At 34.3% G+C, this 26,382-nt stretch overlaps 5 protein-coding genes across 15 annotated transcripts; 4 read left to right on the forward strand and 1 right to left on the reverse strand.

The window, feature by feature from the left end:
- Positions 1-753: 753 nt before the first annotated feature.
- LOC108332365 (uncharacterized) lies at positions 754-8,134 on the forward strand. Of its 7 annotated transcripts, none has more exons than XR_008246088.1 (13): positions 757-903; positions 1,363-1,538; positions 1,709-1,880; positions 2,086-2,130; positions 2,376-2,495; positions 2,643-2,788; positions 2,938-3,085; positions 3,184-3,267; positions 3,658-3,773; positions 4,586-4,650; positions 5,414-5,504; positions 5,613-5,974; positions 8,034-8,134. XR_008246088.1 is itself a non-coding variant. In XM_052870806.1 (11 exons), the coding sequence occupies exons 2-11, from the start codon at positions 1,751-1,753 to the stop codon at positions 5,835-5,837; spliced, it is 1,170 nt and encodes a 389-aa protein (XP_052726766.1). In that variant the 5' UTR covers positions 754-903; positions 1,709-1,750; the 3' UTR covers positions 5,838-5,988. The 7 variants fall into 7 exon arrangements, 1 of the variants encoding a protein (XP_052726766.1); XR_008246090.1 differs by having other exon boundaries at positions 1,363-1,467; XR_008246089.1 differs by lacking the exon at positions 1,363-1,538 and having other exon boundaries at positions 754-903; positions 6,994-8,134.
- A 4,679-nt stretch (positions 8,135-12,813) lies between these two features.
- Positions 12,814-15,214, forward strand: LOC108334239 (B-box zinc finger protein 24). The gene is made up of 3 exons (XM_017569971.2): positions 12,814-13,332; positions 13,747-14,046; positions 14,672-15,214. The coding sequence occupies exons 1-3, from the start codon at positions 13,150-13,152 to the stop codon at positions 14,909-14,911; spliced, it is 723 nt and encodes a 240-aa protein (XP_017425460.1). The 5' UTR covers positions 12,814-13,149; the 3' UTR covers positions 14,912-15,214.
- A 134-nt stretch (positions 15,215-15,348) lies between these two features.
- On the forward strand, positions 15,349-17,339 carry LOC108334238 (receptor-like protein 31). Its single transcript, XM_017569970.2, has one exon. It carries the CDS (start codon positions 15,858-15,860, stop codon positions 17,094-17,096), a length of 1,239 nt encoding a protein of 412 aa, XP_017425459.2. The 5' UTR covers positions 15,349-15,857; the 3' UTR covers positions 17,097-17,339.
- Positions 17,340-17,689: 350 nt separating this feature from the next.
- Positions 17,690-23,215, forward strand: LOC108333973 (uncharacterized). 4 transcript variants are annotated; one of them, XM_017569511.2, is made up of 8 exons: positions 17,699-18,086; positions 18,167-18,276; positions 18,350-18,499; positions 18,597-18,838; positions 19,671-19,781; positions 20,048-20,092; positions 20,979-21,102; positions 22,716-23,215. In XM_017569511.2, the coding sequence occupies exons 1-8, from the start codon at positions 17,984-17,986 to the stop codon at positions 22,749-22,751; spliced, it is 921 nt and encodes a 306-aa protein (XP_017425000.2). In that variant the 5' UTR covers positions 17,699-17,983; the 3' UTR covers positions 22,752-23,215. The 4 variants fall into 4 exon arrangements, with proteins under 4 accessions (XP_052726925.1, XP_052726926.1, XP_017425000.2 ...); XM_052870965.1 differs by lacking the exons at positions 20,979-21,102; positions 22,716-23,215 and adding an exon at positions 20,160-20,471 and having other exon boundaries at positions 17,690-18,086; XM_052870966.1 differs by lacking the exons at positions 20,979-21,102; positions 22,716-23,215 and adding an exon at positions 20,249-20,441 and having other exon boundaries at positions 17,698-18,086.
- On the reverse strand, positions 21,763-25,193 carry LOC108333972 (fructokinase-2). Of its 2 annotated transcripts, XM_017569510.2 has the most exons (4): positions 24,699-25,191; positions 23,071-23,403; positions 22,272-22,388; positions 21,763-22,138 (listed from the first exon to the last, which is right to left on the reverse strand). In XM_017569510.2, the coding sequence occupies exons 1-4, from the start codon at positions 25,110-25,112 to the stop codon at positions 22,010-22,012; spliced, it is 993 nt and encodes a 330-aa protein (XP_017424999.1). In that variant the 5' UTR covers positions 25,113-25,191; the 3' UTR covers positions 21,763-22,009. The 2 variants fall into 2 exon arrangements, with proteins under 2 accessions (XP_017424999.1, XP_052726928.1); XM_052870968.1 differs by having other exon boundaries at positions 21,763-22,388; positions 24,699-25,193.
- Between the last annotated feature and the right edge of the window lie 1,189 nt (positions 25,194-26,382).

Genomic DNA, 26,382 nt, shown 5'->3' on the forward strand with positions numbered 1-26,382 from the left:
ATTATCTTTGCGTTAAGTTATATGTTTAGTTTTCATTTATAAAAATGATAACACGATTATTTAATTGTTAAATGAGAATGTCCAGTTAAACAGGTGATTAATAATGTGATTAAGATGTGCAGTTAGCCTAATGAATTTATTCATAATTAAGTGACCACAAAAATTTATTACCTTCATCACATTGAGATCTTTATTGTTTGTACTAAGAAAAAGTGTGTAGTTTATTCCAAAGAAAAATAGGATTAAACAACCCTACATCAGAAGTTTAGAGTAATTTTCTACGTATTTGAAAATGGTTGTTACGATTTTCTTAATTGCAGAACCGGTTATTTAACCTTTGAGTCATTCTCCCTCCACCACCCCGTCTTCTCTTTTCATTGTCTAACTTTTTCTAAATTCTAATTTTATCTTTTTACTTATTTTATTTTTTATTTTTTAAAACTCTAATCCCGTTTCACTTTCACCTTTTTCTTGAGACAAGTTCTCATTCTTATTTTCACTTTCTTTCTTTTTTTTAACTTTTACATCCGTTAATATCATTCTCTATTTTCATCTTTTCTTCGTTTTTTATTTTCAAAAGCCTAGTTATAGTTACATTGTATATGATTTGATCACTTTTATCATATTTTTTAATAATAAATTTTACGTGATAACTCGTGTGGATCTGAGGATTTTTCTAGGTTCAATAAACTAGTTATGATATAATAAAGAAAAAAAAAATACTATAATATAATGATAATTTAATCTCGCATTAAAAACATATTTCAACCATTTATCTTTTTCCCACCGAAGCAGCCCTCAATCGCCGTAATCAATCCCTAATCGACACAAACTTCCCTCTTTAACTCTTCTTTTCAACCTCTGCCGGAATCCGTCAGTTTGGTTCTGATCAACCTCTCGCAGGTGCGTTACTTCGTTTTCAATTCCTTCCTTGCCTTTTCCAATACCTCTCTGCTTGCTATTTATTTCTATGCATGCTTGGATCCTCTTAAAACAGCTCGTAAATTATGGAGCTATTGTTACGGACAGTATAATTCTGTTTGTTTGATTAAAAAGTTAACAGTATTTTAAGTATGAAAATCCAAGTACTTATTATTTGTAACCACTTTAAATCATATATTTCTAACCCCAAAAGGATATTAAAATAACTAGAAGATAAAGGGAATGGTATCTTTTACTATAATATTTTCTAAATTATGGTAATCTGTTCTACAAAACTTCTTAAGAGTCTTGAACCCAATAACTTTGTTGTATCTTCAAGGTACAACATGTGTTTGGGTCGGTCCATGGCCGCTTTATTTATTTCTGAAACAAACTTCAGTATAGGGTCGGTCTTCGGACGTGTTATCTTTCTTTTTTCAGATTCGGGTTCAACCTTCCGGTCGGACCTGACAACCGGGATGATACAGTATGTATTGGGTTGGTTTTCTTGAAGTGCAACGAAATTAAAAAACAGAACGAGCATAAGTAAGGAATTGGGTTGGTATAAAACAATAATAAACTTTGTCATTACTTTGAAAGCGGTGCTGTTCAATGCAGTAAGTGGTCCAGTTTCTCTGGATAATCTAGTTATTGCTTGAGTAAATTTAATTCTGTCTACCCTCTTAGATGTTTAAATTGCGAGTTTTTACGTGAAAGAAATTCATGATGCATTTAATTTTGGTTGGATAAAGAAAGAAGCTATATGATAATGATTAGTTTTTCTCAGGTTGAGTATTGAAAATATTTCATTGACAATTGAGAAAACACAATGAGTTCTCCACCTCTTCTTGATGATGAAGATGATAACGAACCATCTTTCATTGACGAGGCTGACATTATCCATGAAGTTGAAATGGATAATGAAGATCTTCCTGACGCTGATGATGATTATGAACTTGGTAGGGAATTGCGGTAAAACCTTCTGATCCTTAATTTCAATATTAGTAGGGTTCTATGTGGCATGTCTTGTGTATTATTTGTCGATTATGTGAAAATTTTCGACTGTTATTTTCTTTGTTATACCTTCATTGTGTCAGAATTTAGATGTATTGTTTTTCTATGTGATGATATATTTCATAATGATATTCTTTTGAACCATTTCAGAGGACGAGGATGGTGATTTTCTGCACAAGTTCACGGCTCATACTGGTAAGTTTTGTACTTTTTTGTTTGTGTTTATGCATAGCTATCCTGATTCTGCTGAGACTTAATTAGATTGAGGTCAAATTCTGGATTCTAAGTAGACGTTCCTCAATGGTTTTATTGGCAATATATTATCATTATTATTCTAACTATTTTCTTTTTTTCAAATTTTGAAATCGTCTATTTTATGTATGCAATGTCTTACCAAGGAATTTATGGTATTTTCTTTGTTTTCTTGAATTCTTATATAGGGGAGTTGTACTCAGTTGCCTCCAGCCCAACTGATGCAACCCTAGTGGCTACTGGGGGTGGTGATGACAGAGGATTTCTCTGGAAGATTGGCCAAGGAGATTGGGCTTTTGAGCTTCCAGGTATTTGGATGACTCCAGGTTTTCTCATGGATTGATATCTTTCCAATTAGGACTAGTGCTGTTGCACAATAATTGGTAAAGTCAAGATATGTTACTTGCAGTTTATTGAATATCCAAATGATTTTTGTTATTACTAAATTTGTGCAGGTCATGAAGAATCTGTATCTAGTTTAGCTTTTAGCTATGATGGAAAGCGTTTGGCATCAGGAAGCTTAGATGGAATTATTAAAGTCTGGGATGTATCAGGAAATTTGGAAAGTAAAAAACTTGAAGGTCCTGGAGGGGGCATTGAGGTGAGATTGTTTGTCAAAACAAGGTGTTATTTTGTAGTTCGTAGTGAAAGAAAATATCAACTGGAAATGTAGAGAAAAAACCATCCGTATTTTTCTTGTTTTTCCCTGTTGTAAATAGTTGCTAAGTTAGATGTCATGAAACTTTTCAGTGGCTTAGTTGGCATCCAAGAGGACATATACTCTTAGCTGGTTCTGAGGATTTTACCATTTGGATGTGGAATACTGATAATGCTGCCTTACTTAATACATTTATTGGTCATGGTGATAGTGTAAGCTGTGGTGATTTTACTCCTGATGGTAGTATTTCTCTTCATCTTAGTGCATTTTTTGTTAATTGTTGTTTTTTGTGCCATATAATTTTACACGCTTCTGTTTATTTTTACTTGATACCTTAGGGAAAATAATATGTACTGGATCTAACGATGCAACCTTGAGAATATGGAATCCAAAAAGTGCAGAAAGCACTCATGTTGTGCGGGGTATGTAAATTGATCTTTATTTGTGTTAGCTTTCTATTCCCCGATAATACATATTACCGATTATTCATGCCTCCAGTCTAAATAGTTTGTGGTATTGCAACTCTGTAGTTATTTTATTTTGAAAACATATTGTTGAATTTTCCACTAGAAAAAAGGATAGGATGTAGTTTGAGCAATTTTTTAAATCAATTAAAAGCAACTTCACATGCATATTATATCTATTTTTCTCGTATGAAGTAGGGACACCATTCATGAGATAAAACTTGATGTACATCATGTCATGATAGTTTCACAAAAATCTAATAATTTTCCTTTCATCTGCAAACTTTCTTTTTTCCTTTATTTTCTTTTCTATTTTCTTTTGATAACCTTTTAGAGTTTGCTTTCTAGGCCATCCATACCATACCGAGGGGTTAACATGCTTGACAATAAATTCAACTTCAACTCTCGCACTTTCTGGTTCTAAGGATGGATCTGCTCATATTGTGAATATTACCACAGGAAGAGTATGTCTTTTCGTTGCATTTGATATTCACTGCCTTGTCTTGACTATTGATAATGTTTCTAAAATTTGTGTCTTATGACTTCAAGTTATATATCTTACTGAAAATATCTGAGACAATAGTTACTTAAAAGAAATTCGAGGTAAAATATCTAATCAACTGATTGATGCTAAATATCTTGGCATTTATTCAAAGAATAATAGCCTCCAATGTCAGTTATAAATATTTGACTGAAGAACAATTTTTGTTGGACTACTGTTGTCTTGTAATTTCCTCTTTCATGTCAAGGGCTAAAGGGAACAAGCATGTGAACATGTATGGGAATCAGATCATAGAGCGATTAGCAAGACTACTTTCGGAATGTATTGTACCTATGTTTTAATTTAAAGTTCACATTGGCAAGAATAGTCTGATGCTTAATTCGACTTTAACTTCAAACCAGCTGCCATCCTTTCTCAAATACACATTGGTCAATATTGGTATATCTTTGTCACGCTCAAATGTACACGGATAATAGTTACTTGGTGGACTTGTGTTGGAAATTGCGTAATTAGTTAATTCAGCTAGACAGTCTGTAACCTAGCTAGACTCTTAAGGAGGTCTTCAATTTTACTATTTTTTTTTGTTTTATGGAGGAACCAAAGTTTTCTAAGAATTTTGTCCTTAATACTGTAGCCTATCTTGTCCTGTTTTATGACAGCAAATTCTTACACTTTCACCACTTCATGCCGTGCTAATTGTCTGTTTGTATCTGCATTCTATAGATTTTATTAGCTTCCCATTTTGTCTCTAAGAAACATGTTCTTGTTTGACAGGTTGTTGATAATAATGCCCTCGCTCCTCATTCAGATTCCATCGAGTGTGTTGGGTTTTCACCAAGGTATGTATTACGATTAAGAGACTTCTCATATTTTATCTACATGTGCAATCTCGCATGTGTACAATAGAAATTTTAATGGACGGAGAGGTTTTCTGAAAGGGATGAAGACAATAATGATGATAAGAATAAATATTCCTGCTTTTGTTAGATGATTAAGAAAATATTTTCTCTGATAACATTACATCCAAAAAAATGACCCCTTCACATTTTAGACTGCGTGTTCCCGTGGGAAGGGAGTGGGTATGCCTTGGGATGGAAGTTATCGCCACAATAACTACCTATTTTCACTACATCGTTCTCTCTTTCATATCTTAATTTTATGTTTATATGCTTTAATTGAATTTTACTTGTTTTTAAAATTATTAAATAACCAGACATGATTATAGGAATATCATTCCTGGGTATAATATTCCAAGGAATATGATTATTGGGAAAACTAAGATCTGTGAAACAAACGTGCCCTTGTGGATAACAGGATGACACGCATAATATAATAGGGTTTGTTTATTAAGATGAGTGAAAATCGAGTGCCTTGGCCTCATGAATTTATTAGACTTACCATAGCTGAACCAGAAGTTACTTGGTTACAGTACAAACACCAATTCAAGAAAGAATTTTACTTATTTCTGAGGAATAAGAGAGAGCAAAATGATCCAAACCTTACTCAATATGAATAGTTTATACATGTGGAATTTTGAATAGTTTGTACTCTTAAATTTGCTATAAGTAATCAATAATTTTGTTCCTTGAAATTGTATGATAGTGATTCGTGGGCCGCAGTTGGAAGCATGGATAAAAAATTGATCATCTGGGATATAGAGCATTTAATACCCCGAGCCACCTGTGAACACGAGGTTTGTTGTAATCTTGCTTTGTTTGTGCATTCAGAGACTGGATTGGTCTGTTTGCACGATACACTGGCTTATATCTTGTGCTTTAAAGGAATTTTGCCTTGTGGACAGGATGGAGTGACATGTTTGGCATGGCTCGGTGCATCATATGTAGCTACTGGTTGTGTGGATGGTAAGGTGAGATTGTGGGATAGCCGGTCTGGTGAATGTGTAAAAACATTAAAGGGACACGCTGATGCCATTCAGTCTCTTTCTGTGTCTGCTAATCGGGATTACCTTGTTTCGGCCTCGCTTGATGGAACAGCTTGTGCTTTTGAGGTTGAAAATTTTCGGTAACCAATCCCTGTTGTAGCATTGCGTAGGATTGAGGTTCTCAATCATCAAAGCAGAATCTTTATGTTATATCCTTGGCTTGGAGGTGTGGTGTTACTGTACACAAGCCAGATTGTTATTTTTATGCTGAAAGTAAAAAGGTTAGATTGTTTTACATCGTTTTCATATTATTGGCTTTGATGTCCATTCATGAGTTTCGTGTTATTATATTTGTTTTTATAGGGATTTTCGTATTTTCAAGTTAAAATGGACATTAAAACAAAATATGAATCTTGTAAAAGATGCTTCGGCATCTTATCAAATCACATTGCCGGCCAAAAAGTAAATAATTTATAACAATGGTTGACGCAGTTCAGAAATTAAAAAAGGGCCAATTTTAAAAGGATATTTTTCGATTAGCAGTTTTAATTCTGCTAAAGCCCCATGAACGTTATTATTATTCAACCTTAAATATCTGTTAGTACCCCTCTTATTGATCCCACTTCATAACATGTAGCTGCTTTTTTTTTTAATTTCAAATTTAAGTCATGTTTTAGTTTTGGATCTCAACACATATCAATGTGATGTATCTTCGTAATTTTATCACTTTCCCTCTTTAAATTTATTGATTTATTTTAAAACAGTTCTGAGAAATGATGTGATTGAAACTAATCTTTATAGTTCAGTATATTTATGTATTTCATGAATCACTTAGTTTCATGATGTTTTATTTATCATTTATCAGTTTGGAAGAGATTATCAACAACCTAGTTGGACTTATGTTGTGAGTGTTTGGAAGAGTTTATGAAAATACCTTATGACTTACCAGACGATGGTTTTGGTTGATCTTAATAAGCTCCGAAGGATAAATTTATGTGAAGCTTAAAAGACCAACTCCAAATTCCAACAGGGCCAAAAATATAAAATAAGCACTGTGTGAATGATATTTTAATGAAAATATTTTGTGTTGCAGTCAAAGTTTGGTATTCAAAAAACATGCTGCTTGGTCATTCAAAATAAGCATATGCCAACTAAGTATAAAAATTCTAGATTATTACTGATTAGCGGCGTGCTTGGTCATTCTATTGATAGCGTGTCCTCATTTGACTCTATGGACCACGTAACTTAATTAGATTATATTCACATTCCATTCACTAGCTGATTGTTTCTTTACATACAGGAGAAGGATGATCTCAATCCTATTGAAATGTGCCAATGTTATATGTTTTAATAATAATAATAATAATAATTATTATTATTATAATTATACAGCAAAAAGATGGGCGCCTAATTCCAATACAATAGGGGTCTATCAGTGCAAGTCAGCTGAACACCGTGATTGATGAGTGGGTAGTTGGGTTAGGTGTGCCTCTCGTCCAGTGGGAAGTATTGAGGCGAGTCTCCTACCCCCTTCCTTTTCCTCTCTCCTTAGGTTACAGATTTGGTCAAGAGGAAGAAACTTATAATATTGAAACTGCTCATGGTTATTTTGGCCGATTGATCTTCCAATATACAAGTTTCAATAGTTTTCGTTTTTTACATTTCTTTCTAGCTGCTTGGCCTGTAGTAGGTATTTGGTTTACCGCTTTAGTAGGGGTGGACAAATCAAACTAAACTGCACTGCACTACTAAAAACTGTATTGAACTAAAAACTAGTTCAGAAAAACTAAACTGCACTAAAAAATAGTTTAGAAAAACTGAACTGAACTGCTTTTGTTTTATTAAACTGTACTGAACTGAACTATACTTAACTATACTAAACTACACTATAAACTGAACTGAACTACTAACTATACTAATTTTGAACTGAATTATACTAATTTTAACCAAGAATTGCACTAACTATACAACACTAACAACTACAGCACTAACTAGTAAAATTGTATTAATAAAACTGCACTTCATCCTGTAAATTAAACATGAGAAGAGCATCGTTAATAAAAATCAAAGAACATATAATATAATGCTAAATAAAACTTACAAACTGAAAATAAGTCTTTATAAACTCTTCAATACAAAATAGAACTTCAAATCTCCAGCACATAATCCTTTTCTAAAGACAAAAGGTATTAACACGCCATCACATGTATCATAAAGTAGTAACCAACAAGATTAAACTGTCCTCAGCCATGGTTGAAATGGCCAGAATAGTTTGTAATTTTTTGACAGTAGATTTTGATTCATGATCTTGTAATGGTCTGAGAATTTTATGGATTTCAGGACCAAGGCCACTACCAAGCATGCAATCTGCCTCATCCAACACCTGCTCAAGAAGCATGAAAAAGAGTAGTGTGATCAATGATAGGAGCTTCCAAGAACTGGTAACCTGCGAGCTCTACATAGATTATGACACAAATATTTTTAAGTGATACTAATTACTAACCAAGTATCTTATTTCAGAAAGAACAATGCTGCCCTCTTCAATATATTGAAGAATCTCACAAGGTGTTCCTATCATTAGGCCAATTGAGGCTTGCGACTGCCCATTATCTGGTGAAGCACAATCCTTTGCAGACTTCAACTTTGTGTTATGGATGATATATTTTGCAGCATTGAAGCACTGAAATGCCAATAAATTTTGAAGGAACATGATCAGTTCATAAATACCAGGAAGGTACTCTACAGAACTAAATAGACAAAACAGTGAGATAATACATAGTAGAAATTGAGTCACCTGTGCAGCTTTCTCCTCCGTAGCACAAAGCACGATGGCTTGTGGATGTTTTGAATTTGGTGTGATGAAAATGAAGCTAAAAAAACTATCACTAACTTTATAAGTATTAAATTATTCAACCCTATTAGAGATCTTATATAATCTTGAAATATGACCAAATTATAATATATATATATATATATATATATATATATATATATATATATATATATATATATATATATATATATAGACATGGGTGCAAACTTCTGCAAACCCAACTTCATATTTACCATCTTCACCAACTTAAATTGCAGAAGTTCACAGCAGCCTGGTAAACTCACCTTTGACAAGGGCAGAGTGCAGCAAGTGACGAGCGAACCTTTGACGAACGGGAAGTAACGAGAGGACGGCGAGCAGCAAGTCAGCAACGAACCTTCGGAAACCTTCAACGGCAGCAAGCGAAAACTGTGATGGAGAAAGGAAAAAAAAAAACTAATTTTGAGAGAAATTGTGATTGGGAAAAAGAATTGGGAAACTGAAACAGTTAACTGGTTAACTGTACTAGAATAAAAACAGTTCAGTATTTTTAAACTAAACTATTAATAAGTATAATTAGTTTTAAGTAAAATTAGTTTAAGTTTTTTAAGTTTAAAACAGTACAAATAAACTAAAGTTTAAGTTTCTTTAATTAATTATGTCCAGCCCTACGCTTTAGGTATCAACACTTTGTCAACACAGGACTCGAAGCCCCCTGCTCAAACTAAAGGGTAATCCTTCGGAATTGAAAATTCCTATCTTTCGGATTTCTTCTATTAATTATAGTGGAGGGGAGAAGACTCATTTTGAATTCTATTATCTATATAGGGGGAGCCATTGTGAAGCCTAGAGAGGCGGAAGCGGCAAATCGCTTCTACCGAGTTCCACAGCAGCTTAGCTTAGTAGCTTAGCTCTTTCTACTGACGTGGCGCTGCTAATAATAAGAATAAGAATAATAATAATTATAAAATTTTAATCTTAATAGTAAAATTTATAATTCTAAAATTAGTCATTTATTTGTTAGAAATCGATAAGACGTTATAAATAGTATATAAATATATATAAATTTTATCTTAAAAAATTGATTTTATAAAATTAAATTAGACGTATTAATATATGGAAATTAAAAGAAAAGATGAAGAAAAAAAATGTAAAAGATAAAAGAACAAAAAAAAGGGTTTTTTTTTTTCAAATTACATTACGTGTAAATAAACTTTTTGATTCGCTTAACATCTAGAGATCTCAGAAAAAATTTGCTGTTCAAGGACAATGCCATATTTCACACATTACTAAAATATAGAATGAACTTACATGAATTTTTTTTTTTTGAAAAAAAAGGATTTCAATTCCACATGTAAATTCATCCTTAACCCTTGATATATATATATATATATATATATATATATATATATATATATATATATATATATAGTTTTATTAATTTATAAATAATATATGTGTGGTATGAACAGAATTTGGAGAAACTAATTGCCATTATTGCTGACTGGTAGCGTTTGAATCACGCTTTTCCAAATTTCAACTATTTTATTGCCATTTGGCAACAGCAGTAATGGTTAAGTTGCAGACTCCTTTTGCTTATTCCATGCACATGCTATGCTGAATCAAATTCAAACCTTGAAAACATAATCAGAAACAGAAGAAAATAGCATCTAACTTTTGACCTACGTTATCCGTTCTAGAAAGGAAAACCGCACTGCAAAACTTCCTGAATCTCATTGCCTTTCAAAGGTAGTTAAAGTTATCAACGAAAATTTACATTCTCCAAAATAAATAACATGTCATTTTCAAGAACAGTTTATACGCATCAAACTTCAAGCAGGATTTGCAAATTTAATCTTCATCTTGGGTGTAACCAAGCTACCAACCATGTTACGCTAATTTCCATTACGGTTTATCCACTACACTATGTTTATCTTAAATATATGTTACTAACTATATAAACCCTTTTGTTTCTACTAATGTTTCTTCATATCCACACATGTGGTTCTCGTTGTTTCATCGTACTCTTGTAATGCGACAGTCCAAGGTTCGTCCAAATGCAGCTTCTGATGAATCACCTGATGTACAACACTATCCACAGCTTGCCCATGGAGGGTGGTCAAGGCGTGGTCGTGAGTTTTGTGAGGCGAGAAGAGCGTTTCTGAACAGTTACCATTTGAGTTTGGAAAGAAACAACAATGGAAGCTTCAAGGAAAAGTTGAAGAAATCGGTGAAGGAGGTTAACGAAGCCGCCATGGGAGTTGTTTTGAGCATGCATCGTAGGGTGCTGTCTAAGAGACGACTTAAAATAAGAGTTTTTAGGATCAGAATGATGTCACACTCGCTGCCTCTTGTTACCATTAGATGTTTCATTCCATGGATCAACAAAAATGACATCATGTGAACATCATGTTTCTAATGTTGTTTAATTACAAATTATACTTCATCTCAACAATAATACACATGTATTATTATCCTTCCATGCAAACTTTTAGAACATTCACACATTTTTACACTTATTTGAGAGATAATATAAAAATAAAATATCATAAAAACTAAAATTTTATATATTTAAAAAAAAACAAGTAAAAAAAAAAATATCGAATTAATGTAATAGATTGGTTTAATTTTTTTCTATAAATCTCAAATAGTTCTCTTACTTTTTTTTTTCATCTTGTATTTTTGTAAAATATTTACAATTAGAGTCTACAATTAAATTATGTTGATTGTATTTTTTTTAAATGATATGACTCGTTATTATGTTAATTAGGTGATTTCATATGTAAATTAATAATTTTTAATTAAAGAAATTGGGAAAATTTTAATTAAACCTAGTATATTTTTTTTAATTAGGAATTGTGAAAAGAAATTGAAGGAAAACTACGAGTGTTTCTTAAACTCATGTGAAATAATCATTTCTCATACTTTTAATATAAGGATTTCATTTTCTAAATAAAAAATAATGCAAAGAATTTTTTTGTATATTATATATATGTGATATGTGATATCCACTTACCTTTTATGTGGACGTAATCAAGTTTTAGGATGATGGGTTTCTAGTTGTTCAAGTGTTGCCAACAAGATTTGTGACATTGCATGTGTACTGAAATAAATTTCTCCAAAATTTGTTGTACACTAATTTATCCATTCACTAATACATATTTTTAATTGATATATACAAAATAATGAGTATGATTATTTAATTATTTGTTTTTTATGAATAAATATAAGTATTATGATATTCAATTCGTAAATATCAGCTGACTACTACTTACTCTTAATTATTGATAAATTTCATATTAATAATTTTTAAAAATTAAGTGATCAAAATAATGTTATATATATCTATTTGTTTATTTGGATAATCTTATCTTTTAAAAAATTAAGTTTAAATTTAGGTGCAACTCATTCAAATTTATTTTTAAAAAAATAAATTTATTCACTTTAATATTTTAATATACAATTTTTATTTATAATATACTTTAAAATTAATTTTTTCATATAAATGTATATTTTAAAGAATAAAAAATACATCCATTGATATTTTTTCACGTCCAACTGGTTGATTTTCTTAACATACACGACCCAACCTCTTGTAATTTCTACCCACAATCATTATATTTTAGATTATTTTCAAGATATAAATTAAATAATTATCTTCTTAAAATTTCGAATTATTAATTATAAGATACTTTTTGAAAATAACAAGTTTTCTAAAAACAATGTTATATGTGGCCTGATTTTGACGATTCATTCCATCCAATTGGATTTGTCAATTTGTTGACTTAAATATCAAATGCACGAACGTTTACTTAATCACACGTCTTCAAATATTTATAATTTCAGTTTTGATTTTTATTTTTAATTGACTGCTATTCTTAATTTGCACTAAAATATTAATTTTTAATTTATTTACATTAATTTTCATATTTATAGTAAACAAAAAAGATGTATTTATCAAGATAATAGAATTATTTTAATAACATTATTTCAATAAATAACACTCATTATTATTAATTTTATTTCTAATGGGTGTAAAAAAAATTAAAGAACAGATATTTAATATTACATCAAGAGAGAGTAGAGTATCTGTTAATTCTGAAAAATTGGGAGACACAATTATTCAAAAAGAAGTAGTTGTATGAGATTTTGAAAAGATAGATTGCAGCTGTTTTTAGTGTCTTGTTATTTTAGAGAAGATAGAATGAATATGAAGGAAATATAGTGTCCACTCAAAAATGGCTTGTACTTGTTGATGCATCCACAGCCACACATACCATTGACAAAGTAACCCCACTAATCCCTGTTGGTTTTATTGTTGTTGCAGAAACTGATATGCAATGCAATGCAACATCCAATTCCTTATCTTCCTCACATGCTCTCAAATCTCATCCAGTCACTTCTTTTTCTGTCCTCAACCACATTAAATACTTGTTCTGTTCAGTACTTCAATAGTTAATCGTGTTATCTTTTTGTTCTCTTCTCTACAGCTTGTCCTAATCTTTCTACTCCATGATTGTCCTTGTTTTGGCTTTGCAAAGTCCTGTCTGCTAAAGGGTTCTGAGAATTTCTTTTTGTGAGAATTTGTTGTTTTTCTGATAAAGAAGGACTGGTTTCATTGTTGCACAAGGGAAAAGAACTGACATGAAAATTCAGTGTGATGTGTGTGAGAGGGCTCCGGCAACAGTGATTTGTTGCGCAGATGAGGCAGCTTTGTGTGCCAAATGTGATGTTGAAGTTCATGCTGCAAACAAACTTGCAAGCAAGCACCAAAGGCTTCTCCTTCAATGTCTATCAAACAAGCTTCCCAGATGTGACATTTGCCAAGTAAGAACATCAAATTTCTGTGTCTCTAGTTTTATGATTCCTTAAATAATTCGATGACCTGGTTTTCTGCTAATAGACATGCTAATAATGATGTTATACATGCCCCAGTTGAACCTATTAAACACTGGACAAGTCTTATTTTATTTCTTGAAGACATATCAAGAGTTGATTAAACTTTCTGGTGGTGTGTGATGCGAATGTTACTTGCTATTTTCTATGTTCTTATTCGATGTAGACACTTGTTAAACTAGGATCTTGAGCTAGGTTAACTGATGGGACATAGTTTAGGAGAGTTAACACCTTTGCTGAAATGGGAATACAATTGTCTGATGAATCTGATGGATGTTGGAATTGTAAAAGCTTCAAAAATCTTTGTTGCTCATTTTGTCTTCTTCTTTTTCTCTCCACCAATAGGACAAGCCAGCATTCATATTTTGTGTTGAAGACAGAGCACTCTTCTGTCAGGACTGTGATGAACCAATTCATTCAGCTGGAAGCCTTTCTGCAAACCACCAGCGCTTCCTAGCTACTGGTATCAGAGTGGCCTCAAGTTCTAGTTGCACCAAAGACAATGAAAAGAGTCACTTGGAGCCTCCCAATAGGAATGCACAACAAGTTTCCACCAAAGTTCCTTCTCAGCAAGTGCCTAGCTTCACATCCTCTTGGGCTGTTGATGACTTTTTGGAGTTAACAGGCTTTGAATCACCTGAGAAAGTAAGTGGCAGCTTTGTTTCATAATGATTTAGTTGCATGTGTATATAATGAACTAACTCACAAAGTAATTAGAGTGTTATAGCTGAAATAAGTTAGTAGCATTACATGTTTCATTTGTTGTCCCTTTGGACATCTTTGAATTGCCACATGAAATAATAACATGGTTGTAGCCAATCATCATGGTACATGTGAAAATTTTGATTTATGCTGAAGACACCCCAGCATATAGAAAATTCTTTAACTAGGTTATTGGTCTTCTAGAATATATCCCATCATTGACAATCCTCTTAGCCTGATAGCCTGATGCAAGTGTCAGATCAATGCAGTTTGGTTTTCATTGATTTTTTCCTGATCAAGAAATTGATAAGGACAAGAATTACACTGAAGAATTTGTCTTGAATTAATGCTGCACAAAATTGTTTTCTTCCTTATTTTGATACATGCCATCACTTAATCAAGCATTCATTTTTTTATGAGAGATAACCATACGTTTATACATAACATTGTATTAAACTCTGGTCCTTGATTTCAGCTTCTTCTTCCTTTTTATGTTTTTCTATTATTGTTACTCAACAATATTGTGATTTGCCTCTTCTTGTGATTCTGGTTTTATGACTGTGCTCAGAAGGAATCTCTACAATTTGGAGAGCTGGAATGGCTTACAGATGTGGGTATTTTTGGTGAACAATTTACTCAGGAAGCATTGGCTGCAGCTGAAGTACCTCAGCTTCCAGTAACTAATAATAGCAGCAGTGTTGCCTCATTCAGAACCTCCAAGTCCTACGTGTCACACAAAAAACCTAGGATTGAAGTCCTAAATGATGATGATGATGATGAGTACTTTACTGTGCCTGATCTTGGCTAGGAACACAGATTCCATTTGGGGTGTTACATGCATGATTGGAAAGACTAATTATGAGGAAAACATGTTTTATTTCTTCTGCAAAAGCTCTTTCAGTGAAATGTCGACAAAGATTATTATTTTCTCAAAAATAAACTATTTCAACCAGACACGATGATATGGTGTATATTCAATCATTCATACTTCACTAAAGACAATCATTTTTGCAACTTGTGTGTGGAGTTGATAAGTATTGTACTTTAGGTGTTTTTCTGCTGGATAACATAGAATTCCATGCTTTTGGAGAATGAAATTTTCATGTCCTTAGTCACTGTGCATGCTTCAATACACTAGGGATTCTCCCACTGTCACATCTTCCTAATTGATCCCAATAATTTGAGTTTATTTTGTTTGTATGCAACAAACAATGCTATTTAATTTTACTCATTATTACTAGTTGGTATAGTTTATAGTTAATTAGTAAATACGATTTTCTTATAGGTAATTAGTAAGTTACTTTTTTCATTTTTTTTAGGTTCCTATTCTTTTCTGTACTGTTTCAAAGATCATGCCCAATTGAACCTTATTATAAAGTTACTTTTTTTATTTTTCTTAAGCCAACAATAAATTGGATATATCATCACTATTATTTAAAGTGTAATTTGGCAGAAACAACTTAGAAAAGTTAAAACTACTACAAAAACAAGACTACAAAATTCTCTGAAACAAGATTACAAGAGTTGTGTCCAAAGTTCAGTTGGTTCAGCTGCTTAATCTTTATGATATGTCTCTAGGTAGACCAAGTTCTTGGCGTGGCTGAAGGCATTTGTATCACTTAGAAAATAATACTTTGTTCTGGAATGACCATGTTCTTGCCTCATCATGCACCTATCCCTCAGGGCTCTTATAAAAAAGCATTTGGAAATTCTTATCCACAAACAACATCAGAACTAAACCAAATTTCTCTGATATGATGGAGAAAAGAACACCTACTAAAATCCTCTTTCCTCTGTATTCCATCTTAACCATAATTCTCTGTCTCATGCCATCACAAACCAAATCCTCAACCCTCCAAGATGACACTCTTTCCCTTCTTGCTATAAAAAATGCCATTGATCCCAACTCAATCACCCCCTCTTCCTATCTCAGCACCTGGGACTTCTCAGTGGATCCATGTGAAAGCACTGGCTCACAATTCCTAGGAATATTGTGCTACTTGCCCCTTGATAACTCCTCTAGTAGAGTAACAGAAGTTGACCTCGATGCCATTGGCTATGAAGGATTTTTGACACCAGCAATAGGGAACCTCTCAGAGTTAACAGTCCTCAACCTCAACAATAACAAATTCCGTGGTCCAATACCAGAAACCATTGGCAAACTAAGAAAACTAACCAGCCTCACAATGTCACAGAACTTTTTCACTGGGGCAATTCCACAAGCAATCACAGGACTCAATAATGTTAGATATATAGATCTTTCAGGGAACAGGCTCTCAGGTCTAATCCCCACTGATATCACTGCTCTGAGAACCTTATCATACTTGAGTCTGTCAAACAATGAATTTGCGGGAAGAATTCCAAACCTCACAGGGTTGTGGCAACTTAACACATTAGACCTCAGTTTCAACCAGTTTTATGGGGATCTTCCAAACCTTCCAGTGAGTTTGAGAAACATGTATTTTCGCCATAACATTCTTTCAGGGCACTTGACACCCCTCAAGGGACTCATACACATGAAATGGTTAGATGTGAGTGACAACAGACTCTCAGGTGCCATCAATGGGAATGTTTTTTCTTTGAGAAATGTTGTTCACCTCAATGTTTCTTTCAACCGTTTCACAGCATTAGATGTTATCAACTATTCTCTGCTAGAGCCAAGTCTTCAAGTGCTTGAGGCTCAAGGGAACCATCTGAAGGGTCATTTGCCAGTGAATTTGGTTAGTTTTGTGAACTTGACCTCGATCAATTTGGCCAACAATCAATTTTCTGGTTCAATTCCCTTGGAATATGGCACAAAACTGAAGTCATCATGGAGAAGCCTGCACTTAGATTACAACTTTCTAACGGGAAATCTTCCTCGGGAGTTTTCACATTCCACAAACGTTAAAGGTAGCCTTGCAAAGAACTGTCTAAAGTGCCCAACAAATGTTGGTCTTTGCCAGGGGAGACAGAGACCATCTTCAGAATGTGTCGGCCAACACAACGTATGACAAATGATGTCCACGACACAATCAACCATAAGCAATGTGCTCAGCGTAGAATTTGTATGCAAATAGGAAATAAATTTTGCTGAACTATATTTGTTTGTTGTCAATACAGAGATAAATTACTTTGCATTTTCAATTGCTCATCAAGATTGCAATAGAAAAGTGGCTTGTCCAGAGGGGTAGAACTAGTATAAGTTTTGGTTACTCTTCCTTCTCCATCCTTTTAAGTTCATCTTATATTCATATAAAAATTATTATCTATTAATTAAAAAAATAAAAAAGAAAGTAAAGAAAATTTTCATAAAATTAATGAATGCTAAATACATTTAAAAATTGTTATAAAAAAACAAACAAAATTTTCAAAAGGATCCTAGGATAGTTAAGAAACCAGTATAATGTGGTGGGAGCATCATGGGCCTGATACCGGCTAACGGGTACGTGGATGGGCTGACCGAAAATCTAACTGATATAATAAGATATTGCTTTCTGCACCCCATAATTACTAACTGTACTCCAACAATATATGAAACACTCGTTATTAAAGACTATATGCATTCCAAATAATTGTATTGCAAAAAGCTTTTTCTATATTTAATACAATCTGAAAATTCTATTTCGAAAATGCAATTCTAAAAATTTCATTCAGAAAATCTTATTTAGAAAATTTGATTTCAAAACTTCTGAGAAACCTGTTTCGGAATGTTTCTGAAAGTTGCTTTTCAGACGATAAAATAATTATTTTGAAGATTTGTGAGGTACGGGGAAGAAATTGTGGTGTGGGAGTGCAGTAAAAGCAGATACAGTAACTGTAGGAAGCAGCAACCGAACTGAACTGCAGAGATATAGAAGGGTATCAGAAAGAAGGATATTGAATTGGTAACCCCAATCTGATGGAAGCTTCGGATTTGGATGAAGGGATGAAGGTGTTGGATGCGTGTTTAACCAATATCAATTGGCGCCTCAAACCTTCTTCCAAGCGTCGCTTACAATTAGGTTTTTTTCGCAGCTTCTCTGTTTCAATTTCATTGTTTCTTTCATCGTTGATTCTGATTCGTTTCATGGCGTGGCTGCAGATATGCTTGCTCTGATTACAAGAATGCGACCGGTTGTAATGGTGGACTACGGCGGAATCATGCCTCAACTCCAACACCACCTCTCTTCCCTCCTTCAACACGCACAAAAGGTGAATCCTCTTCTCTCGTATTCTATTCTCCTTCTCTTGTTGTTCGTTATCTCAGCTTCAGTTCTTCTTCCAGGAATCCCTAATTTTCGAGCATATACGATTGATGGTTATTCAAGACATGATATACTTAATACACCTCACCGAACTATCGCACTTTCTCGATTCAACCTTCAACTCTCACCAGCCGTTGCTCTTTGTCGACCTTCAATCCGAAAACCCTAAGGTCTTCCTACTTCCACCGATTTCACCAATTTCTCCCTCTCCTGCCTCTACCATTTTTCCTGTTTTCAGTTTCGTCAATCATTTTTACGTGTCTTCAGATGGTAACGAAAATTGAGGAAAGCCAGTTAGCAATGCAGCTTGTATCGATTCAGAGGTTGTTTTTGACGATATTCTCTCCTGAGAGAACCACTGACCCCTCTGCGTCGCAAGATGTCAAATGTACGGACGAAACCGACACGACTTGTCAGAGTCAGAGCTTACATTCTCGTTCTACTAATGATTGCATTGATCTCAGTGACTGCATGGACAACACTGACGTCACTGTGCCGACGTTGAATGGGTAATTCTACTTCCCTTTCAATGTATGTACATGTACGTTTTATCCTGTCGCTCTTTTGAATATATTTTTCTCCCGTATAGCACGTAGATTCGGCTAACTCTGATTATAAGGATTATGCTATAACCGTTCTCTGCAAATTTTCTAGTTACGCATTTTGTTTTGCTAGTTTCTGTATTGCTATCAGTGTGGTATGATTGCAAATTTGTGGTGGAGATAGGATTGATTATTCTTGTTTCCGTTCTTCACGGAGGACTCTCTTAAAATTAAATTCTTGTTGCGCACAACTCTACTGATTATCCATCTATCTGCTGTGTCTTATAAATAGTGCTCCATGTACATTGCAGAGTTTGTGGCATTATTAGCCTGGAATGTTACGCAGCTCGCATGTTATGATAGGTTATAGCTCATACTTTTTTTCTGCTGAATGTGTAGTTCATTGTGTTAGATTCTTAGCCCCTCCAAGACTTTACAGATTTCAATCATCAGTTTTTATGTGTCCTACCTGATTATTTCAATTCAAGGAGTGGGATGATTCAAATTCAAATAAAATTGTTGTCTACAATCTACACTGGTATATTTACCCTCAATGCCAACGGAACTAGAAAGTTAATATTGTCACCTGTTATGGATAACTGGAGACTAGATTAGTCTGTCATGGTAATACGCTCACTAAAACTAGTTTGTATCATTTTGTATTGTCACCGAATTTGGTTTATTTGAGAAGCCAACATGAACTTATGCTGTCTCAACAGTGGTTCATAGCATAGTTATTTTCATCTTATTCCATATACTTGATGGGTGTATCTCACTTTATTGTATTTACTTGCTTCAGATGGCTTCTAGGATATCCAGTGGTCTATCTGTTTGGCAAGGAGCATATTGCAGATGCCATTTATAATCTTTCGACCAAGTATCTTCATATTTTTCAAGTGTTTGTCTGCAGGTTCGTTTCCCTAGTCATTTGTTCATGCCTTAGATTATGAAACTTCCATTATATACTCGTGATGTAGAAACTGTGTTAAATTCCTCAGAACATATTTGTTTTGATATATATTTTATCCAAAAAGCAGAGAGTATGATAAAGAATAAATAAGACCAAGATGACGGGGGTAGATAACAAGGATAATGTGATATTTGCCCTTCTGCTATCATTTACTTACCAAATATGTTGGATTAACTATTAAAATACATCGTTTTGAGATCTTGCAGGAATAGTACTCTCAAGAAAGGGACCCAAGCCGAAGAGCTGTTAAGGTAATTACTGCATTTGGATTTGTGAATATCATTCAGTAAATTATAAACTTTGGCAATCGAACTAGAGGTATTGCTTAAGTGACAAACTGAACTCCATATGGGTAGATTTTTTAGTTGTATGGATTTCAAACCGACTGAAAGCATATTGTGACCCAGGCCAAAGCTTAACACCCAAGCTGGAATCTGTCCCACATTCAAAAGATGTGAGGAGTCCTGACTTTTACCCCAAAAAAAAAATAACAATGATCTGGACCATTTGTGTTAGATGGCTCGTCTACTTTAAATTTTTTGTAAACTTTAGTATACATGCTTTAGCTTGGAAGTAAAAGGTAGAAAAAGTGACAATTGTACTGCAACTCCCATGATTTTTAAGATGAGTTTTTTATTTACTGAAACTGAGATTTAGAATAATCGTGTTTTTGCCAAATGATGTTAACAATAAAAATGTGGGGGTGCATTATACGGTACATTTTACACCACGGCTATTGGCCTAAGATTTGAGAACTAATACAGGAATTAGGTTTTGATACCTTTGGCTGATAATTGTCTTGCATCCCCCACCCCGCCAATATCAAGCAAAGAGCTTGTCACTGAAGAATGAGAGTGTTACACGATATGCACACATTATTACTTTTCACTCTTTTTTTATGTATGCATCTGCCAGACCGTTGGCTTTAATTGGTGATCTTAAATCGCCACTCAGTTTCACGTTATAGTCATAGCTCCTTTACAACCATAATGTTTTGTTTTATGTTGGACAAGTCTTGATCACCTTCTTCATTGTCGAATTGTTGTCTTCTGTTCGTAATAAATGGAATTGAAAGTAATACGAATGTTCTATGAAGTCAATAGGGAGATATCTGACATTGTAAGCATTTTGAAACAGTTTTACAGTGCCTTATGATCTAAGCATGAGAGGGAGTAATGAACAATGGGCAGAGGCTTTTCTGGCTCACATGCAAGCTAAGTGGGAAAGATGTTCAAGTGCTTGGAAGTCGTTAAAGATGGAGGTTAGTGAATGTAATCCTCAAGCTATCGTCTTATAGATGTCTCCTCTACCTGCCAGAAAAGGGTCGATACCCACCGAGTACAGGGCGAGGTGTATTTAAGTAATCAAACAAAAGGAAACATCACAAAATATCTTCCTTACTTGTAGAATAGATCATACCGCACCGTAACTTAACACATGGATTATATAACTATCTCGGGCATTTACAATGAGTTTCGAACCAAATGAGCAGTTTTGTAAAATCGTACAAGAAGCATTGATTTCCTTCATTTACCGAAGTCCGCTCTAAGAAATAAATTGATCTCCTCACGCACATGGAGTGAATGATTTACATGGCACACTGTCAAACTACTCTGCAACTAAAGAGTTGTAACACTTCACATCCAGGAAATTTTGATGTTACAACGTTTTCCGTTCGTGGACTTTAAATTCCTGGAAAATTATAAGAAAATGTCTTGTACCAAATCCTAGGCAAGACAGTAAAACGAATTTTGGCAGGTTTAAATTCCTTTTAAAAGATTAATACACCCGTGGATGATTTTTGTCTGGGTTAATAATTCTTTTGAACAGGGCAAAGACATGAACAAATTTTTGCGAAAACCATCATGCAAACTCGAACTGAACAAGGCATGAGAACTTCAGCTATTAAAGAATAAGGCGGTTAAAGTTGCAACTGTGGGCTGAGCTAATTCTCATTCAATTGCTAATTCTCAAAACTTCATAGAAAACGTTATTCGGCAAAACCTGAAAACCCATGATCTCGCCACCAGAGTACATAGGAAGAAAAACAAAATACTAAAAAGAAAATCAAGAGGCATTCCCTCGTAAGCAAATCCGACAGAAACATGAGGAAAATTGAAACATCGGGGGAAGAAAACGAAAAGGTTGAGTATTTTTGTCCAAAGATTCTATGCCCCTTTGATCAGTTTCAGTGCATCCTCCTCTTTGGGAAGGGCGGGAATTGCTCCCTTTTGGGTAGTTGTAATTGCTCCACATGCATTAGCATACTTGAGTACGTCTCTTAACCTTGATTCATCCTGCAATCAATAGGTAAAAATTTGATCGATCATCAATTTGACGGGATCCGTACAAATATCGCTTTGATTTTATCAAGATTATTAAATTAGTATAAAATAAGTTATTTAGGGGATGCGGTAGCTGAGCACTCACTTCAAGGATGGACTGATCATCGACAATCTTGGACAACAGAGCACCAACAAAGGAATCGCCGGCACCAGTTGTATCAATAGTGTTGACATGAAAAGCATCTACCGATCCTTTGAAATTCTGGTTTAGGAAAAAATGAAGAAAGTCATTAGTGTTTCACACCACAAGACATTCAAGAGACAGCACAATTATTGGTAATTGAGACACGTGCAGACATTAGATGCCTGCCTGAATAAATTCTTCAGTTTTAAGATGAAAAAAGTACCACACGATATTACAAAACAGGTTATTTTAAAAACAACAAAAAAAACTGAAAGCAGACAGTTCAATTTTAGTTTGTAGGCCACAGCATATATATTCATACTATAGCCATCAACGATATATATTTAGGGTGAGAGATGGCTTCATTACAAACGACAAAGCGTTTTGATGTGCTCTCTATTGCAGGATATTCAAATTATAATCTTTCCAAAAGTGGGCTGAAAATTGCAGAGCTACCCTGAATGACGACGTAACAAGTGAGAATAAAGCAAGCACAGAGAGTATGATTTATTTTGATAAAAAGGAAGGAAAGGATTATGAGAAGCAGAAAAACACGTGGTGGCCCCGGCCCAGCCTGAAAGCAACTTGTTTACAAGCCTATCTTACTTGCAAAGCATTCAGAATGACCATGACACATCACCGCAAACGCAACAAACATCTACGGATCTACCACACTCTGACAGCATTAAAGCATCCAAGATTCAACACAAGAGTAAAAGACAGAAAAGGCCTAGGTAATTGAAGTGAAGTTATTTTTTACCTTGGTGTAGTATCTGGAACCCTGTTCTCCTAGAGTGACAAGGAGCAACTTCAAATTGGGGTGCCACAATGACAAAGCAGAAGCATCATCAATCTTGTCACTTCCTGTGAGGAACTCGAGCTCCACATCACTGACCTTGATCAAATCAGCCTTCTCCCATATGCTGAGTATCTGCTTACGAGCTTCATCGGCCGAGGGCCACAAGGGGAGACGGAGGTTGGGGTCATAGGAGAGCAAGCACCCAGCTTCTTTGGCAACTTCCATTGCCTTCAAGTGTGCTGATCTGCATGGCTCCACGATCAAACTAATTGATCCATAATGGAAAACTTTTGCCTGCCGTGTCAAGTTTCAGTTAGACACCCACCCATTTCACTCTGCTAAATGCTAAATCAATTTAACAATCACCAATAATCTTCATCAATACACAGTTTATTTCATTGTACCATGTTTGATACAGGCACCGAATCATACACTTTTCTTCTATTTGTTTATTATAATTATAAAACCTTACCTGCTATGATAGACTATAAATTGTGGACCCACCGTCACAGCCCTTCATTCACAAGCTACGGGTATACATAATTATTGAAATATCACCGACCTTTTTTTCCCTTTATTTAAACTCCAAGCGGACCCTTTTAATTATTTCAAAAGTATTATACTGCCATTCATTTTACACTTTTATAAAGGATGTCGCTGTATACATTACAGAAACAAGAAAATCATAAGCAATCTCAAAAGCTTTGCTTTTTTCATATTGATAGAAATCACAAGTTAAATATGCATACGCTTTTATCAGTTCTACCGATCAATACATTCAATTTTGAGATTTAATCAAACAACTAAATTCGTTGCAGAAAAAAATAAACTAAAAAATCCATACAATTAATTACTTAAATCAAAGGGAAGAGAATAAAGGCTAGAATCGCGTGGAGATGTTGGTCAAAGCCAACACAGCATGGGTCATGACAGCACGGGGGCTAAAGAAACACAACAAAAATTGATCTAGCAATAGTCAAACAGATAACAATACAAAAACGCATAATTCATCTTCTCAAATCCCACTCTCATCCCAGAGCGTGCACACCCACGAACGGCAAAGAAAAACCACACAAGAAATAAAAATTAGAAAATTGAAAAAGAAAAAAAAAACAAAACTTTGGTTGCGCAATAGTACTATATTTGTTTTGCTTTGTTGGACCGAGAGGAAACAGGATCCACCCCCAAATGAATCTCGCACGTGACTCACGTGCCACGATGATCCACCAACCCCACCCACCACCACCACCAACCAATGGTCATGATCGGTGCTGTTCGTTAATATTTCGTATTAAAGAAAATCATCGATAGTTTCGAAAACTTTAACGTAACGAAAGGGTGGTGACTCCTACTCGTGAATCCTAGATCTAGTGATGGGCCCCACTGCACATAATCTGGCGTGGCATCATCTTAAAAGTCACGCCCACGTGTACCACCATGCGCGTGACATCACGGTCTCTCTCCACAGGTCACACAACTCAATCATGAACAGACGCATAAAACAAAAGACTTGGTTTTCCGGGAAAAGGTGAAGAAAAAAAAAATCGCCAGAAAGTAGAGAGAGAGTGAGAGAGGGAAAAGATGCATACAGATCTGATGAGTTCGAGGTTGAGTTCTTCAGGTTGGAGGAGCATGTCGGCGCTGGGGTTTCGGTAGAACATGAACTCACGCTCTCCGTCGGCGCGTAGGGTCACGAACGCCAGAGCGGTGCGGGCGCCCTGGTCGAAGGTGATCCCGTCGGCGCGGACTCCGTTCTCCTTCAGGATTCCGGCGAGCATGTGGCCGAACTCGTCGTCACCGAGTTTTCCAACGAAGGCGGCCTTGCCGCCGAGTCTCGCGACTGCGATGGCGACATTAGCGGGGGCGCCGCCGGGTGCCTTTAGGAAGCCAGGAGCCTCCGCCAGGGAGACTTCGGAGACGGTGGGAACGAAGTCGATGAGCATCTCGCCGAAGCTGGCGATCAGGCCGGTGCCGGTGGCAGGGACGCCATTGTTGAAGGCCATTGGAAGAGAGAGAATGTATTTGGACTTTTTTGAAACGCTCTTTGAAAGGAAGAAGAGAAAGAGAGAATAAGACGTTGGTTTTGTAGCGATTTATATAGAAGGATTTCTCCGTTGAAAATTTTTCCTTTTATTATTAACATTATAATAATAGTAAGAGCTTAATGGCCATTGGCTTATATTTTAGCCTTTCAACCAACCAATCTATTAAATATTGAACCTTTTAGAATAATCATAATTATTACCAAAATTTATTATTTATTATATGTTTTTATTCAACCAAATCAATGTTCTCCTCAACATGTGCTAATGGTTTGTGTTAAGAGAGTGATTTAAAATTCTAATTATGATAATATGAATAAGAACTGAATTATTTTTTAACAAACTATATCAATATTTATGATATATCAAAATAGTATAGCATACGTTAAAAGAGTGAGATGATTTTAAGAAATAATATGTTATTAAGTGGAGTTATAGGAATAATCAGAGAATCTAATTAATTAATTAATTAATGCAATTTGGTTCATATTAAACTTATGCAAGTTGTTGAAGTTTGGTAATAAGTGATTGGTTTGGGTTGGGGCGTGAATGTTGATGGATTTGGACCGTACCCTACTTTTATATTCGAACTTACTTTAATTTTCATCTGGAATTAAATTACTAATAATTTTAGGTGCAACAGCAAATTAAAAACTACTCAATTATTCAATATTTGACGTGTCAAAAAGAAAGTATATGTTTAATTAAATTAAATTTTTGTTTACGGGGGATTGTTGAATCTCTACGCTTCCAAGATTTTCTTTAGAGTAAACAGATTTTAATTTTATTTTTATAAATTGTTTTTTTAAAAGGTGAAATTCATTTTTTAATTTAAAACCAGTAAACTGAAGAAATAGCAAATCACTGGGACAGGTGGTTTTAAATAAATTATAAAAAATAACTGAAGAAAGAAAAAAAAAACTGAAAAGCAGTCAAAAGTGGAGAATATAAGTTGAAATCTGGCAAAAACTTGCACTAGAGCAAATAAAATAAATAAATTATGTGACGTGGGTTAGTGTTTAATTCCGCTTATTGTACTTTGATTATTGACGATTATATGGGTTTTTATATATTATTTAAAAATTAATGAAGAAAAGTAAAATTAACCTAATGCTTTGAGTTTTTTAACTGTATTATTAATAAAAATATTAGTGTATATTATTAGTATTATAATGTATTTGTTTATATTTTGCATATAATTCAGATGTTAAAAATCAATTAAACGGTTTTA

This window comes from Vigna angularis, chromosome 11 (assembly GCF_016808095.1).
Source record: "Vigna angularis cultivar LongXiaoDou No.4 chromosome 11, ASM1680809v1, whole genome shotgun sequence".
Classification (NCBI taxonomy): Eukaryota; Viridiplantae; Streptophyta; class Magnoliopsida; order Fabales; family Fabaceae; genus Vigna; species Vigna angularis.

What these genes read in the sequence shown, in the direction of transcription:
- LOC108333973 (XM_052870965.1), top strand. Translation starts at nt 17,984, where the DNA reads ATGGAAGCTTCGGATTTGGATGAAGGGATGAAGGTGTTGGATGCGTGT. An exon ending in ACTGTGCCGACGTTGAATGG is followed by an intron (nt 18,839 to 19,670) that starts GTAATTCTACTT and finishes TACTTGCTTCAG; the next exon opens with ATGGCTTCTAGGATATCCAG. An exon ending in CAAGCCGAAGAGCTGTTAAG is followed by an intron (nt 20,093 to 20,159) that starts GTAATTACTGCA and finishes ATCGAACTAGAG; the next exon opens with GTATTGCTTAAGTGACAAAC.
- LOC108332365 (XM_052870806.1), top strand. Translation starts at nt 1,751, where the DNA reads ATGAGTTCTCCACCTCTTCTTGATGATGAAGATGATAACGAACCATCT. An exon ending in TGATGATGATTATGAACTTG is followed by an intron (nt 1,881 to 2,085) that starts GTAGGGAATTGC and finishes GAACCATTTCAG; the next exon opens with AGGACGAGGATGGTGATTTT. An exon ending in TGAATATTACCACAGGAAGA is followed by an intron (nt 3,774 to 4,585) that starts GTATGTCTTTTC and finishes CTTGTTTGACAG; the next exon opens with GTTGTTGATAATAATGCCCT.
- LOC108334238 (XM_017569970.2), top strand. Translation starts at nt 15,858, where the DNA reads ATGATGGAGAAAAGAACACCTACTAAAATCCTCTTTCCTCTGTATTCC.
- LOC108334239 (XM_017569971.2), top strand. Translation starts at nt 13,150, where the DNA reads ATGAAAATTCAGTGTGATGTGTGTGAGAGGGCTCCGGCAACAGTGATT. An exon ending in CCAGATGTGACATTTGCCAA is followed by an intron (nt 13,333 to 13,746) that starts GTAAGAACATCA and finishes CTCCACCAATAG; the next exon opens with GACAAGCCAGCATTCATATT. An exon ending in GCTTTGAATCACCTGAGAAA is followed by an intron (nt 14,047 to 14,671) that starts GTAAGTGGCAGC and finishes GACTGTGCTCAG; the next exon opens with AAGGAATCTCTACAATTTGG.
- LOC108333972 (XM_052870968.1), bottom strand. Translation starts at nt 25,112, where the DNA reads ATGGCCTTCAACAATGGCGTCCCTGCCACCGGCACCGGCCTGATCGCC. An exon ending in ACCTCGAACTCATCAGATCT is followed by an intron (nt 23,404 to 24,698) that starts GTATGCATCTTT and finishes TTGACACGGCAG; the next exon opens with GCAAAAGTTTTCCATTATGG. An exon ending in GTTCCAGATACTACACCAAG is followed by an intron (nt 22,389 to 23,070) that starts GTAAAAAATAAC and finishes TTCCTAAACCAG; the next exon opens with AATTTCAAAGGATCGGTAGA.